The 17,704-nt window shown below is 41.2% G+C and overlaps 1 protein-coding gene across 1 annotated transcript in view; it reads left to right on the top strand.

The window, feature by feature from the left end:
- Window positions 1–17,704, top strand: part of LOC126458571 (venom protease-like) — a 232,501-nt gene that overhangs the window by 114,177 nt on the left and 100,620 nt on the right. Inside the window, exon 3 of the mRNA XM_050095703.1 lies at window positions 7,580–7,722. Within this exon, the coding sequence (XP_049951660.1) occupies window positions 7,580–7,722 (143 nt within the window). The remainder of the gene's footprint in view (window positions 1–7,579; window positions 7,723–17,704) is intronic.

Below are 17,704 nucleotides of genomic sequence, written 5' to 3'. Positions count from 1 at the left end.
CATTGACAGAATCCAACATGAAGGAAACCATATTAAGAATCCAGATAAAATCTGTAATATATTTAATGAATATTTTATATCTTCAGCTGTGAATCCAGTTAATAACACAGGTCCGACTTGGATGGTAAAGCCTTACCCTAGGCTGGAAACCGCTTTTGAATTTAAGGAAGTGAGTGTGGAGGAAATAGGAAAAGTAATAAATAACTTAAAGAATAAGACCTCATCTGGCTGGGATGGACTGAGTAGTATTATAATTTTGAAATGCAATAAGGAATTAGTTGGAATAATTACGCATATGATCAACAGTGGTATCAGGGAGCACACATTCCCAAATATATTGAAGAGAAGTACAGTTAAACCTGTGCATAAAAAAGGATCGAAAGAAAAGCTATGAAACTTCACGCCCATATCACTAATACCAATTTTCAGTAAAATATTTGAAATTGTTTTGTTGATGCAACTTATTGATTATTTCACAATGAATAATTTACTAGCAGAAACACAGCATGGCTTCAGAAAGGATCTCCGTACCATTATGGCAATTACTGAATTTCTCCACAAGGTGTATGATGCCCTGGATGAGAGAATGCAGACAGCAGGGTATTTCTAGACCGTACTAAAGGATTTGACTCAGTGAACCATGAGCTACTACTAAGCAAACTGGAAACTTACAATATAAATTCCACATCCGTACAACTACAGATCACTTATCTAACCAATCGTAAGCAGTGTACAAAGCTGAGTTATGAAATTAATGGTCAGATCAAACACTTCCAATCCACCTACAAAACAGTAAAACAAGAGGTACCTCAGGGCTCCGTATTGGGCCCTTTCATTTTCCTGGTCTACATTAATGATTTAGAGGCACTTCTGTACTTCCAATTAGTAAGTTATGCAGATGACAACTCACTTTTGTTCTTTTGCAAACAAATTAAAGGCTTAATATTGGCTGCAGCTGATGGCTTCAGTCAAATAACTACTTACTTCCATGATCAAGGTCTAAAAGTCAATATTAGCAAATCCCAGCTATTACCATTTAAACTTGGTAATTCATACCAAACCTGTATTGATAATATAAGTGGCATCAAAAAAGTAGACACTGACAAATGTAAATTTTTGGGGCTATACCTAGATGAAAATCTTAGATGGGTAGACCATATCAATTTCATATGCAATAAAATCAGCAGTTCGCTGCACTTAATTAGCAAATTGTCAAAATTAGTCTCTGAACAAACATTAAAAACGGCTTATTATGAGACAATATTTGCGTATATTAATTATGGAATAGAGGTATTGGGATGTGCTGCTGATACACATGAACAGAATCCTAATACTGCAGAAAAGAGCAATCAGGACCATGCATTGACTAGGAAACAGAGATTCATGTAGGGAAACCTTTGAACAACGTAAATATGTAACAGTATATTCCTTATATCTGTACAAATAACAACATTTTTTGTGGACTATAAAAATAATGAAACTAAGTGCTCTGATGTGCATACCCATAACACAAGACAAAAAGATTGCTTCTTCAGAAACAGAACTAAACCAAAGACAACAGATCATAGTCCTTGGATTAATGGCCAGATATGGTTTAACAAACTGCCAAGTGCTATAAGATGCCACAGAGGTAAAGTATTCAAAAGGGAATTAAAATCATTCTTAACTCTCAAATGTTTGTACTCACTGAATGAATACTGATATTAAAATGTAGCTATTCTTAAATGTAGGCCTAACTCTTATATCTATACAATGTACTATTCTGAGGTGATTGTAATATATATTATTTTTGCAACAACATGCTGTAAATTCAAATACCTATGCTATGTAACAAGTGTATGTTGCATTATGAAGTACTGTACCATACATTGCCAAGTATGTCACCCGTAAGAGGCTTCTTATACATGTGAATTGCAAATTCCTACTGTTTGTACAAAAATTGTATAAAAATGGTATGACATTTCAAAAGTCACCAGTTGGTGACTATATGCAAAAAAAGATAATAAATACATAAAAGGTACATATCAAACAGTGCCCCTCAGCATCCCTTTACCCCTCAACCTCAGTGGGACAGGGTGCAGGGAAAGGATCCAGTGTTCAGGTCATAAGCTGTCCTGGGCACCACATCATCAGAAATCACTCTGGCATATGTGACTGATGAGGAGGATGTCATGGAGTTAGATGCCTCTGATCCAGGCAGCCCCTTCACTTGCTCTCACTCTACAAGTGCTTCACCTCCCCAGTGCAAAGGTGGAGGTAAATTAAAACCACACTAGTGGCACGACTCCTATACTTCTGTGGAACATGAACAGGTTAAGGACTCATTTGGAGGAACTGAAACTTCTAAAGCAGGCACATGCCTTGTGCTTGTGTTCACAAGAAATGAATTTTAAAAATGCAGACATCCCCGTGCTAGGGGGCATACGCTTTTGTACAAGAATGACCTATTGCGGAAAAGAGCAAAGGGAGGGGTTGCAGTGTTTGTCACTAATGTGCACCACTCTTCTGCTCTCCCCCTGACCTGCAAGCAGTAGCAGTTGAAATTCATGCACTTGGGTGGCTTATGGTTTGCTCTCTGTATTTATCTCTTTTGGATGCAGTAGGCTCCGAGGCTTTCACAGATCTTGTGGAACGACTCCCTCGACCATTTCTCCTCCTGGGAGACTTCAGTGCTCATTTCGTGTAGGCCTTGACCTCTACTTTCCCTCGGGGTCAGGTTTTGGAGAGCCTCCTGACATCTCAAGAGCTGTGCATCCTAAACACTGGTACTCCCACACATTTTTATGCTGCTACTGGGTCATTCTCGGCCATTGACGTATCTCTCTGCTCTCCAGCCCTTGCTGACTCTGTTCATGGGAGGTCATTAATGACCTTCAGTCCAGTGACAACTTCCCAATCTGCAGTCACCTGCTGGATGGTGCATTGCTGGAACAGAAGCCACCGACATGGATGATTGGCAGGGCTAACTGGACCCTTTTCAGCCAGTTGACTGTGTTTGAACACCATGACAGCATCCAGAAATGGGTGGACAACATCACGGCTATGATTGATCATGCCGTTGACTTCTCTCTACCACAGCCTTTCAGTCCTTTAGGAGGTGGCCTGTACTTTGGTGCACAGAAGAGTGCTGTTCAGCCATCTGGGTCAGATGTGTGGCTCTTCAATGGTGTAAATACTGCCTGACAGCAGACAACCGCACTGCCTTTCGAGTCGCTAGAGCCAAGGCTCGGCACATCATTAAGGAGAGCGTTCCTAGACTCCATTAAGGTTCCACTTGTTCTACAAAAGTATGGGAAGCCATCAGGAGGATTTCCAGTAAAGGTAGTCTTTCACCAATAGCAGCAATGCTGAAACAGGGGTGTCTCCAAGTGAAGCCCACAGACATTGCTCAGACACTGCCTGAACATTTTGCAAAAACTTCAGGTGATGTAGGTATCCTTTCTCCATGTGGTAGCTCGAATCAGCACTGTCAGAGAAATCTACCTCAAACATTTTTATCTTATATTGTAGAAAGGTAACCTCTCCAACTCAAGAAGGGAGGCAGTTCTGGTACCTCTCCTGAAACTGGGAAAGGACCAAACATCTCCCAGTAGTTACAGGGGTATCACCTTAAGAAGCTGTGTAGGAAAGGCCCTGGAGCAAATGGTTAACTGTCTTCTGGAGCAAATGGTTAAGTCTTTTGGTCGGGTTGTTAAAGACCAGACAACTCCTTAACCGCTCTCAGTGTGGATTCCAGAGATTTCGGTCCACTATCGACAACTTTACCCTGCTAGAAACAGCTATTCAGCAGTCTATCCTACTCAACCATCATTGTACTGGTATATTCTTCGACATCAATAAGGCGTATTATAATACATGGAGACACCGTATTCTTGAAAAACTGTGTCAATGGGTCTTTCGTAGCCACCTCCCCCTCTTCATACGGTCTTAACAGTTTTTCCAGACCTGAGTTGGCACCTCGCTGTCAGGTTGTTTTGAGCTGGAGAAAGGTGTCCCTCAAGGCAGTGTTTTAAGTGTTACCCTGTTTGCCATGGCTGTAAATGATATCACGTCTATGGTAAGGACTCCTGTACACTGCTCCTTATTTGTGGATGGTTTTGCTGTTTTCTGTTCCTCCTACAGTGTTGCAACAGCAAGCAGTCAGTTGCAATTTACAGTGCAGAGGTTAGGGAAGTGGGTTGCAAAGATGGGTTTTCAGTTTTCTGCAGATAAGTGTGTATGTTTCTTTTAATAATTCTCATTGTTTCTTTTAATTTGCCTGACTTGGACGTTTTAGAGACTCAGTGCTGTTTCTGAGCCACATTTTTTACTCAAAATTGCCGTTATTGCTTCACCCAAGAGACCTGAAAGCCAGAACCCTCAAGACACTGAGTATCTTAAAGTGCTTTAGCCGCAGGTCTTGGGGAGCAGATGGGCACATGTGCTCCAGTTTTATAGAGCTTTGGTGTGTTCATAGCTAGCCTGTGGCTACATGGTGTATGGATCAGCAAGACCATCAATCATTGAGCCTATCCACCATGAGGGGATTCAGCTGGCCCCGGGTGCTTATAAGACCAACCCCATACCCTGCCTCTATGCTGATGTCAAGGAACTGCCACTTACCATCTGGCAGCAGCTCCTCATGCTGCATCAGGCATGTAAGTTCCTTGCAGCTCCGACTCCACCCATACACCATACTGTTGCTCATCTGCCTCTGGAACACCTTTTCTTCAACTGTCCACAAGCCACACAGCCATTTGGGATCCATGTGCAGTGTGCGCTGGAGTCATTCAGTGTGGAGCAAGTACAACCCTAAATCCAGGGTTTTAACCACCTGCTGCCCTGGTTACTACAGAGACCCAGCGTCATTTTAGATTTAGTGCAGTACAGGAGAGATTGTATTCCTGTTTCTGTTTTTAGTTCAATATTTACAGACATTTTATATGTACACTGCAACTATGTAGCTGTCTTTATGGATGGGTCTAAGCAGGGAGACTCTGTTGGTTACTCTGTCATTTTTCCAGATCATGCCCTCAAGGTAGTACTGCCTCAGGAATTTACCATCTTTGACACAGAATTACATGCGATCTTGCAGGCACTGGAGCAGAGGCAACATTCTTTCGGTGCTAAATTTCTTGTCTGTTCAAATTCTCTGAGCATCCTTTACTCTCTCCAAGTTTGTACCCAGCAGATAAAGTCATCCAGAATATCCAGGATGCCATACTCCAACTACAATGTTGGGTCCCTGGGCACATGGGAATTGCGGGGAATGAAAGGGCAGATCAAGCAGCCAAGAAGGCATGTCATGATCTGTGGGTACTTCAGCGTGCCATCTCCCTGCATACTGTCACCTTGCTGTTGGAGTACAAGGTCATGTGTCCAGGGGAAGACAAGTGGCTGGAAGTGACTTACAAGAAGCTCTGTGTAGTAAAGCCCACAACTTGGCCGTGACGTACTTCTTTTCAGCCATGTCGATGGATAAGGTCCTTCTTACTTGTCTTCACATAAACCACAGCCCCATCACAACTACAATTTATTGCACTGCATTATTATTTGCCGACTAGCAGACTATGGTGGGTTTGCTGACAGATCTGCCTTCTATTTTAAGCAATGTTCCAAAGAATGTGTTTAAAGTTTTGTAAATTGTCCAACATTTTTAACAAGATTCTAGGGAGATGTGTTTAGTGTGTCAACATTGTGACTGGCTCACCCAAGTTTTTTGTAAGGGTCAGCCAGTCACATTCCTCTGCATTTTCTCTTAGCTCTTCTGTGTTTCGATTTCTGTGTTTTAATTTCATGTATAGTTACTTTCTCTCCTAATTGGTTTTGGAGCATGTGGGATAGTGTGACTGTATGGTCATTTCAAGTGCATGAGTGTACAACAATCTTAGTTTATCTCCACATTAATTTCTTTTGATAAGTGTAAGGGCACTGATTGCCTCGCTGTTGGACACCAACAAAATACAAACACACACACACACACACACACACACACACACACACACAGCACACATCATTTGATGAAAACGTACAGTGCTCCAAATCATGTAGTGAGAATAGTAATAAGTGTTCAAAGAGAACTGTTGTTCGGTGAGGAAAAGCACTGTGGTCCTATTCATAATAAGCTAGAAGTAGATCAGCAGCAACTACATAGTGTAATTAAGGAAGCTACAACCTTTTTCAAAGCAAAAGTTTCTTGTTAATTTTACTGTGTTAAATTTAGCTCAAGTAAACATAAATAGTTGATAGCAGTTAGTAATTCAGTTCCTAATTGCTGCTTCACCATGTTTGTTTATACCTTGGTTTGTGCCAAATTCCAGTAGAATCTCTTGGATTATGTGATTGTCAGATCATAATTAAGGAATGACTGAGTGAATGAATAGTACAGTTGCCATAACAATAGTGCATAGAAATATATGAAATAGAGGAAGGCACTATAGCGTTTGAAAATCAGTGATGGAATACAAATAATGGAATGAATAAAGACAATTACTCACCTGATTTAGGTTTTCTGTGGTTTTCCTAAATCATTTTAGGCAAAATAAATAATCTACTGTGCAGTGAGTAGTTGTCTTCCCTCATACTGTCATTAAAAATGGAGAATACACTACATAACTTATAAGCAATTTAGTTATAACGCAACATAATGAACATTTGAACAGGAATGTTAAAATAGGACTTACACAATGTTGGCTTGGTATACACTCTGCAGTACTTCAGGGAAGATAACTGATGTGTCAAACCAAAGCCCTGTAGCCCTGAAGTTGATTTTCAAATGAAATACTTTGCTATAAACAGGACTCAATTAGTTTTATTTATTATTGAAGATTCCTGGTGAATAAACAATCCAAAATTATTTGCCGATCTGTTTTCAAATGAGGTGTTAAAGGGAAACATCATATTAATTTTTCTAAATGGCTGTTCATCTTAGACTGGCATCTAAATATAAAACACATACAACTAATATTACAATATTATGAAGAGGAAAGTTGCTACTCACCGTATAGTGGAGATGCTGAGTTGCAGATAGGCACAAATAAATAAAGCTTTCCAAGTGTGTGTGTGTGTGTGTGTGTGTGTGGGGTGTGTGTGTGTGTGTGTGTGTGTGTGTGTGTGCGGGCGCGCGCGGGCGCTTGCGTGCGTGCGTGTGTGTGTGTGTGCGGGCGCGCGCGGGCGCTTGCGTGCGTGCGTGTGTGTGTGTGAGAGAGAGAGAGAGAGAGAGAGAGAGAGAGAGAGAGAGAGCTGTGTGTGTGTTTTGTGTATGTCTATGTCTATGTCTATTGTTGACAAAGGCCTTTAAAGGCCAAAAGCTTTATTTATTTGTGACATTCTTTTGGTTGTGCATATCTGTGACTCAGCACCTCCGCTACATGGTGAGTAGCAACTTTCCGTTTCATGATATTGTTACATTTCATCCTGGATTTTCCATTGTTTGGCAACTAATATGAAGTGTATTCTGTTGTAATTCTCATTGTTGAAAAGTCATAAATTTACAAAATCTACATATTTCTGTATATTATCATAAGATATATGCTTTTTCAATAACTGTTACTGCTGTGTCGCATTGTTCGTAGCTAAAGTGGATTTTTCATTCCTACAGAAAGCCAGAAACACCACCAAATGGACTACCTGAATCACCAACCAAACAACCAAACAGAAGGTTTGGCTCTGAGTTCCAGCCTCCTACCACACAATTTGGTAACACTTCCAGTCAGAAAACTAGGAGGAGTATTAGTGAAGAGAGTAAGTTGCAATTTTTCTTAAGGTTTTTGAATTTTCAGATGTTATGTTTGCTTGATTGATTGCCTTATTAATATGTGAAAGAATTTACGTTGTATGGATTTTGTCATGTAAAGCATTGAACTCTTTATGGCTTAAAGTTAATTTCTTATGCAAGAATTGGCAATCATTTTTTAAAAATCTAATTACATTTGCTTTTTTTATGGTTTTAGTTAATTAATATTTCTGTCTATATCTACACCTACACCTACACCTACATCTACATCTACGTAGATACTCCGCAAGCCACTGTACGGTGCATGACTCACTAAAGTCATTTCCTTATGGGTTCCACTCATAAATAGAGTGAGGGGGAAAATGACTATCTATATTCCTCCATATGAGCCCCAGTTTCACAAATCTTATGTCTGTGGTCCTTAGCTGCAGTGTATGATGGCAGCAGTAACATCTTTGGACAGTCAGATTCAGATGTTGGTTCTCTAAATTTTCTCAATAATGTTTCTTGAAAAGAAGTCACCTTTCCTCCAAGGATTCCCATTTGAGTTTCTGAAGCATCTTCATAACACCTGTGTGTTGTTCAACCTACTGGTAACAAATCAATCAGCCTGCCTCTGAAAAGCTTTGATGTCTTCCTTTGATTTGACCTGGTACGTATCACGAACACTTGAGCAGTACTCAAGAATAGGTCGCACCAGTGTCCTATATGTGGTCTCCTTTACAGGTGAACCACTTTCTCCTAAAATACTCCCAATAAACCAAAGTTGACGATTCACTTTCCCTACCATAGTTCTCACATGGTCGTTTCACTTCATGTTACTCTGCTATTTTACACCCAGATATTTAAAAGACTTGATTGTGCCAAGCAGGACACTAGTAATACTGGATCCAAACAATACAGGTTTGTTCTTCATGGTGATCTACATTAACTTTCATTTTTTCACATTTAGAACTAGCTGCTGTTCATTGCATGAACTAGAAATTTTGTCTATATCATCTTATATCCTTTTACAGTGACTCAACTTTGACACCTTACTGTACATGATAGCATCATCTGCAAACAACTGCAGATGACCCTCCACTCTGTCCACCAAATCATTTTCGTTTATGGAGAACAACAGTGGTCCTATCACACTTCATGGAGAAGAAATAAAAACTTTGAGGTTCGCCGATGACATTGTAATTCTGTCAGAGACAGCAAAGGACTTGGAAGAGCAGTTGAATGGAATGGACAGTGTCTTGAAAGGAGGATATAAGATGAACATCAACAAAAGCAAAACAAGGATAATGGAATGTAGTCTAATTAAGTTGGGTGATGCTGAGGGAATTAGATTAGGAAATGAGGCACTTAAAGTAGTAAAGGAGTTTTGCTATTTGGGGAGCAAAATAACTGATGATGGTCGAAGTAGAGAGGATATAAAATGTAGGCTGGCAATGGCAAGGAAAGCGTTTCTGAAGAAGAGAAATTTGTTAACATCCAGTATTGATTTAAGTGTCAGGAAGTCATTTCTGAAAGTATTCGTATGGAGTGTAGCCATGTATGGAAGTGAAACATGGACGATAAATAGTTTGGACAAGAAGAGAATAGAAGCTTTCGAAATGTGGTGCTACAGAAGAATGCTGAAGATTAGATGGGTAGATCACATAACTAATGAGGAAGTATTGAATAGGATTGGGGAGAAGAGAAGTTTGTGGCACAACTTGACCAGAAGAAGGGATCGGTTGGTAGGACATGTTCTGAGGCATCAGGGGATCACCAATTTAGTATTGGAGGGCAGCATGGAGGGTAAAAATCGTAGAGGGAGACCAAGAGATGAATACGCTAAGCAGATTCAGAAGGATGTAGGTTGCAGTAGGTACTGGGAGATGAAAAAGCTTGCACAGGATAGAGTAGCATGGAGAGCTGCATCAAACCAGTCTTAGGACTGAAGACCACAACAACAACATCACACTTCCTGGGGCAGTCCCGATGATACCCTTGTCACTGAAGAACACTCACTGTCGAGGCCAACATACTGGGCTCTACAACTTCAGAAGCCTTCGAGCCACTCTCATACCTGTGAACTTAACCAATACTATCATACCTTCATTAGCAGCCTGCTGTGGGGCACCATGTCAAATGCTTTCCAGAAATTTAGAAACATGGAATCAGCCAGTTGCTCTTCATCCATTGTTCGCAGTATACAGGGTGGTCCATTGATCGTGACCAGGCCAAATAACTCACGAAATAAGGGTCAAACGAATAAACTACAAAGAATGAAACTTGTCTAACTTGGAGGGGGAAATGATGGCACTATGGTTGGCCTGCTAGATGGTGCTGCCATAGGTCAAACGGATATCAACTGCGTTTTTTAAAATAGGAACGCCCATTTTTTATTACATATTCATGTAGTACGTAAAGAAATATGAATGGTTTAGTTGCACCAATTTTTTCGCTTTGTGATAGATGGCACTGTAATAGTCACAAACATATGGCTCACAATTTGACGAACAATGGGTAACAGGTAGGTTTTTTAAATTAAAATAATGAACGTAGGTACGTTTGAACATTTTATTTTGGTTGTTCCAATGTGATACATGTACCTTTGTGAACTTATCATTTCTGAGAATGCAAGATGTTACAGCGTGATTACCTGTAAATACCACATTAGTGCAATAAATGCTCAAAATGATGTCCATCAACCTCCATGCATTTGGCAATACGTGTAATGACATTCCTCTCAACAGCGAGTAGTTTGCCTTCCATAATGTTCGCACATGCATTGACAATGCGCTGACGCATGTTGTCAGGCGTTGTTGGTGGATCACAATAGCAAATATCTTTCAACTTTCCCCACAGAAAGAAATCCGGGGACATCAGATTCGGTGAATGTGTGGGCCATGGTATGGTGCTTCGATGACCAATCCACCTGTCATGAAATATGATATTCAATACCACTTCAACCGCACGCGAGCTACGTGCTGGACATTCATCATGTTGGAAGTACATCGCCATTCTGTCATGCAGTGAAACGTCTTGTAGTAACATCACTAGAACATTACGTAGGAAATCAGCATACATAGCACCATTTAGATTGCCATTGATAAAATGGGGGCCAATTATCTTTCCTCCCATAATGCCGCACCATACATTAACCTGCCAAGGTCATTGATGTTCCACTTGTCGCAACCATCATGGATTTTCTGTTGCCCAATAGTGCATATTATGCTGGTTTACGTTACTGCTGTTGGTGAATGACGCTTCGTCATTAAATAGAACGTGTTCAAAAAAATCTGTCATCTTCCCGTAATTTCTCTTGTGCCCAGTGGCAGAACTGTACATGATGTCCTCTCCATGCAATTCCTGGTGCATAGAAATATGGTACGGGTGAAATCGAAGTTGATGTAGCACTCTCAACACCGAAATTTTTGAGATTCCCTATTCTCATGCAATTTGTCTGCTACTGATGTGCAGATTAGCCGCGACAGCAGCTAAAACACCTACTTGGGCATCATCATTCGTTCCAGGCCGTGGCTGATGTTTCACATGTGACTGACCACTTCCTGTTTCCTTAAATAACTTAAACTACCCGGAGAACGGTCTGGACACTTGGATGATGTCATCCAGGATACGGAGCACCATACATAGCACACGCCCGTTGGGCATTTTGATCACAATAGCCATACATCAACACAATATCAACCCTTTCCGCAATTGGTAAACGGTCCATTTTAACATGGGTAATGTATCACAAAGCAAATACTGTCCACACTGGCGGAATGTTACATGATACCATGTACTTATATGTTTGTGACTATTACAGCACCATCTATCACAAAGTGAAAAAAGTGGTCCAACTAAAACATTCATATTTCTTTACGTACTACATGAATATGTAATAAAAATGGGGTTCCACATTTTAGAAAAATGCAGTTGATATCCATTTGACCTATAACAGTGCCATCTAGCGAGCCAACTATAGAGCCATCTGGTTTCCCCCTTCAAGCTAGACGAGTTTCGTTCTTTGTAGTTTTTTCGTTTGATGCTTATTTCGTGAGATATTTGGCTCGGTCACTATCAATGGACCACCCTATATATGTGAGAAAAGGGGAAGCAAAGTTTCATATGAGCGATGATATCTGAAACCGTGCTGATGTGTGGATATAAGCTTATCAGTCTCAAGAAAGTTTATTATATTCAAACTGAGAGTATGTTTAAGGATTCTATAGAAAACTGTAACTAGCAAGATTGGACTGTAATTTTGTGGATCCATTCTTCTAACCTTCATAAATACTGGAGTCACCTGCACTTTTTTCCAGTCACTTGGGACTTTATGGTGGATGAGAGATTCAAGATAAATGCAATATAGGTAAGGAGCCAATGCCATAGAGTACTCTTTGTAAAACCAAATTGGGTCTCCATCTGGACCTGGTGATTTTTTTGCTTTCAAATCTTTTAGTTGTTTCTCTATGCCAGGGATGCTCATTACTAAGTCATCCTTATGGGAGTTTGTTCGATGGTCGAATGACAGTATGTTTATTTGATTCTCCTGTGTGAGTGATATCTGAAACTGAAATTTAAAAATTCAGCTTTTGTTTTGCTATCTTCAGCTGCCACACCAGACTGGTCAACAAGGTACTAAATGCAAGCCTTCTTAGCAGTCTTACATAGGATCAGAATTTTCTCGGGTTCTCTTTCAGATTTTTGCTAAGGTGTTACAGTGGTAGTCATATGCTTTGCACATAGATCTTTTCGTAGATGCATGATTAGATTAGATTAGATTAGATTAATACTAGTTCCATGGATCATGAATACGATATTACGTAATGATGTGGAACGAGTCGAATTTTCCAATACATGACATAATTAGGTTAATTTAACAACATACTTAAGTTAATATAACAACTTTATTTTTTGTGTTTTTTGTTTTTCTTTATTTTTTATTTTTTTAATATTTTTTTTTCTTAATTTATATCTAAAAATTCCTCTATGGAGTAGAAGGAGTTGTCATTCAGAAATTCTTTTAATTTCTTCTTAAATACTTGTTGGTTATCTGTCAGACTTTTGATACTATTTGGTAAGTGACCAAAGACTTTAGTGCCAGTATAATTCACCCCTTTCTGTGCCAAAGTTAGATTTAATCTTGAATAGTGAAGATCGTCCTTTCTCCTGGTATTGTAGTTATGCACACTGCTATTACTTTTGAATTGGGTTTGATTGTTAATAACAAATTTCATAAGAGAGTATATATACTGAGAAGCTACTGTGAATATCCCTAGATCCTTAAATAAATGTCTGCAGGATGATCTTGGGTGGACTCCAGCTATTATTCTGATTACACGCTTTTGTGCAATAAATACTTTATTCCTCAGTGATGAATTACCCCAAAATATGATGCCATATGAAAGCAATGAGTGAAAATAGGCGTAGTAAGCTAATTTACTAAGATGTTTATCACCAAAATTTGCAGTGACCCTTATTGCATAAGTAGCTGAACTCAAACGTTTCAGCAGATCATCAATGTGTTTCTTCCAATTTAATCTCTCATCAATGGACATACCTAAAAATTTGGAATATTCTACCTTAGCTATATGCTTCTGATTAAGGTCTATATTTATTAATGGCGTCATACCATTCACTGTACGGAACTGTATGTACTGTGTCTTATCAAAATTCAGTGAGAGTCCGTTTACAAGGAACCACTTAGTAATTTTCTGAAAGACAGTATTGACAATTTCATCAGTTAATTCTTGTTTCTCAGGTGTGATTACTATACTTGTATCATCAGCAAAGAGAACTAACTTTGCCTCTTCATTATGGCAAGTCATTAATATATAATAAGAACAACAAAGGACCCAAGACTGACCCCTGTGGAACCCCATTCTTGATAGTTCCCCAGTTTGAGGAATGTGCTGATCTTTGCGTGTTACGAGAACTACTTATTTCAACTTTCTGCACTCTTCCAGTTAGGTACGAATTAAACCATTTGTGCACTGTCCCACTCATGCCACAATACTTGAGCTTGTCTAGCAGAATTTCATGATTTACACAATCAAAAGCCTTTGAGAGATCACAAAAAATCCCAATGGGTGGTGTTCGGTTATTCAGATCATTCAAAATTTGACTGGTGAAAGCATATATGGCATTTTCTGTTGAAAAACCTTTCTGGAAACCAAACTGACATTTTGTTAGTACTTCATTTTTACAGATATGTGAAGCTACTCTTGAATACATGAATATCCACCAACCTTTGCTTGTTGTCATTTGTGTACTCTCTTTTAAACCGAGAGTGCAACAGTCTTTGCTTCATCAGCATCTTCCAAATGTTGTCATTAAACTATGGTGGGTCTTTCACATTCTTTATCCACTTACTACGCATGTAACTCTCAAGACTACGATATACAATTTGCTTAAACTTTGGCCATAGTTCCTCTACATCTATGTTACTGGAATTGAGAGATGTCAGTTCACTGTTTACATGAGATGCTAACAATGTTTACATGAGATGCTAACAACTACGTATCTGCCCTATTTAGTAGAAACACTCTCATAGTTTCTTGACTGAATTATTAACTTTCGTAACTGTGGTTGCCATAATGATGTGACTGCTAATCTTTGTCTCTGTATTAACACTGTCAACAAGGTCTGCCTTTTTGTAGCTACAGTGTCTAAGATAAGAGGTTTGACCCACATTTTTTAAAGAAGATATTAATATACATAGACAAGCATCCTTGTTGGTGCTTCACATTTGATGTTTGTTCTGTGCACTGGTGAAGTTTCAAATCATTCTGGCAGATGGAAAGCCATAGTGCAGCATCAAAATGGCGTCTACATATGACTCATGTTACAAGCAGTGTGTCGTTATGGTCTACAGTCCAGAGACTGGTTTGATGCAGCCCTCCCTGCTACTCTATCCTGCTCAAGCTTCTTCATCTCCAAGTAATTACTGTAACCTACATCCTTCTGAATCTGCTTAGTGTATTCACTTCTTGGTCTCCCTCTGTGGTATTTACCCTCCACAACCACCCAGGGGGCTCGCCACTCTTTTGTGGGTTCGTGCTTGGCTATCATGGGGCCCCAGCCTTTGCAGCACTTTTTCCTTCCATGCTGTATGTCTATCCTCTTGCTATTCTTTTTCCCCTCCCTTGGGGAAAATGTCTGGGGTGTTACGGGAAATGTTCTGTATTGTGTGTTGCTGACGTAAGAACCATCTCACCATTGTTTTTTGCTCACTTTTCCTTTCTTTGTTTGCCTTCTTCTCTCGTTCCTCCACTTCAGTGTCTGAGGATCCTCTTTCTTTCCTTCCTCTCTGTGTGCTGATGCATAACAGGTGACTGGGTAACGTGTAATTCCCAGCCCCAGGTCAACAGGTGGGGTTCGCACAAATGCCTGGTACAGGCCAGGCCCAGGGAGGGGTGATTGCCTGAGCATTAACCTTCCCAAATTGCTGATTGGTCCCTCTGTCAGGTATTCAGGAGGTGTGACCAATCACCTAAGGTGGGTAGACCCCTTTCTGAAGGGGGCCCCCAGTCAGAAGGAGAGTGCCTTCGAAGATGCTGGCAATCATGGGGGATTTCCTCACAATGAGTCAATCATCCTCTCCATCAACGTCGACGAAATGTAAACGTAATGAGGCTACTGATTCGAAGACCCTTCCTACTGCACCGCAATTCCTTGTGTTATCACTTACTGAAGACTGTCAGTCCTTTGCCACGGATATTCTGTTTATTATTCAGAAAGGTGTTGATGCCATTTGCTGGCCCTGTGAAATCCTGCTCTCGTTTACAGAATGGAACTTTGCTTTTGGAGATGGCTTCTGATTCTCAAGCACAACAACTGCTTGCTGCCTCACTTCTCCAGGGCTACCCTGTTTGTGTCGAGGCTGCTTGATGGTCTACCAAGGCCGAAATACAATCTTACCTCTTTGATCAGGGTGTCATTGCTGTCCATCGTGTAATGAAAAAGGTCGATTCCTCCTTGGTGCCCACCCGCACTCTTTTCTTCACCTTTGATAGAGTGGTGCTGCTGCCCAAGATTAAAGCAGGCTATGAAACCATCAGAGTCCAGCCATACATTCTGAATCTGATGCACTGCTACCAGTGTCATCATTTAAACCATACTCGAACATCTTGTCGACACCCAGCCAAATGCAAAACCTGTGGCAGGGATGCACACGAGGGCGAATGTCCGCCTCCTTTTCCCCGCTGTATCAACTGCAATGGCAGCCATGCTGCCTCCTCTCGGGATTGTCCCTTGTATCTAGATGAACAGGCTGTTCAAGGGATTTGGGTAAAGGCCTTACCCAGTAGCTCGCAAATTACTGGCTAGCCAAAAACCCTGTGTTCTCCCATCTGGCACTTATAGTTGTGTTCTTGTTACACCTTGCTCCATAAAGGACATGGCCACGCAGACATGCAACCTCAAATTTGGCCCTGAGGTTTTGAAGTTACCCAGTGTCAAAGTAGCATCACCGTTGCCCCATCCCTCTGTGCAACAAGCCGTCAAACTCTGGCCTGAAGGGGCGAAGCTACCCACTACACACCCATCTGGCAGGAAAGAACAGAAGGAGTACTCCCAAGAAGACTTCCTCCATCCCTCCAGCCAAACACCCAAGTCTTCCTCTAACCAGAAGGGCTCAAAGAAGTCTTCTAAAGACAAATGGTCTTCTCCAACTCGAAGATCTGCTCGATGGTGTTGCCACGTGCTCGCTTAGCCCGGCAACGTCTGTCTTGCCAGTTCACACCATGAACCATTTTTCATCGTTGGACTCCACAGACTGACCGCAAAAGCACACTGATGCTTCTGTGGATCCCATGGAGCAGGATCCTCCTGCTTCTATGCCCTGTAGTAGCGACTCTACACCAACTGTCCCTCGGCAGCTGCTGAGTTGAGACCACTAAATCTCTTCCGCCTCATTACTGTCCTCCAATGGAACGTTTACAGCCTTCAGTCTCACAAAGAGGATTTACAGCTGCTCCTAGCATTGCAGCATCCCCTTGTACTCTGCCTTAAGGAAATGAAATTGTGCCCTGCGCCCTCAAGACCACTTTGAGCTTTCCCATTACTTACCGATTAGTTTTGACCTTCCCCCTGAGGTCGGCATCCCATCTCATGGGGGCATCATGCTGCTTATACAGGATGATCTTCATAGTCAACCCATCTCCCTGCCTACCCACCTTCAAGCTGTTGCCGTTTGCCTTTTCCTTCCCCATCTGACTTTCTTCCTTTGTACCATATACATACCTCCATCCTTCGATGTCACCAGAGCAGACTTCTTTCAGTTTATTGGGCAGCTCCCTCCCCCTTTTTTACTACTCAGTGACTTTAATGCACATCATCCCCTTTGGGGTTCTCCTGGGTCATGCCAGAGAGGTGCGCTCTTGGCTGACCTTCTTAACCAACTCTACCTCTTCTGCCTTTACACTAGAGCACCCACTTTCCTTTCTGACTCCTTGCACACTTCCCATTTGGACCTATCCTTTTGCAATGCCCAGCTTCCCCATCGTCTTGAGTTGTCAGTTCTTTCTGACGCCTATTCAAGGTACCATTTCCCATGGGCTCTCCATCTGCTGACTCCTACCCCATCCAAATGCATGCCCAAATGGCAGCTTACTAAGGCTGACTGGCTGTTTTACTCCTCTCTGGCGACCTTCGCAGAACAAGATTTCCCCAGTTGTGATGACCAGGTGGACTATCACACTAACGTTATCCTTACTGCTGCAGAATGTTCTGTTCCTCACAATTCCTCTTTACCACATCATGTCCCAGTCCCTTGGTGGACTGAGGCATGCCACGATGCAATTTGGGCATGGAGATGTGCTCTCTGCAGTTTCAACTGCAACCCAATGCTGGAAAACTGCATTCATTATAAACAGATGCGTGCTAAGTGTCATAGAGTTCTTCAGGATAGCAAACGAGCTAAGTGGATTTCCTACACTAGTTCTTTTAACAGTTCCACACCTTCCTGTGTCGTTTGGGCCAACTTTCGACGGCTCTCTGGAACCACAT

This window comes from Schistocerca serialis, chromosome 2 (assembly GCF_023864345.2).
Source record: "Schistocerca serialis cubense isolate TAMUIC-IGC-003099 chromosome 2, iqSchSeri2.2, whole genome shotgun sequence".
Lineage (NCBI taxonomy): Eukaryota > Metazoa > Arthropoda > Insecta > Orthoptera > Acrididae > Schistocerca > Schistocerca serialis.
This window is presented reverse-complemented; position numbering and strand designations above follow the sequence as displayed.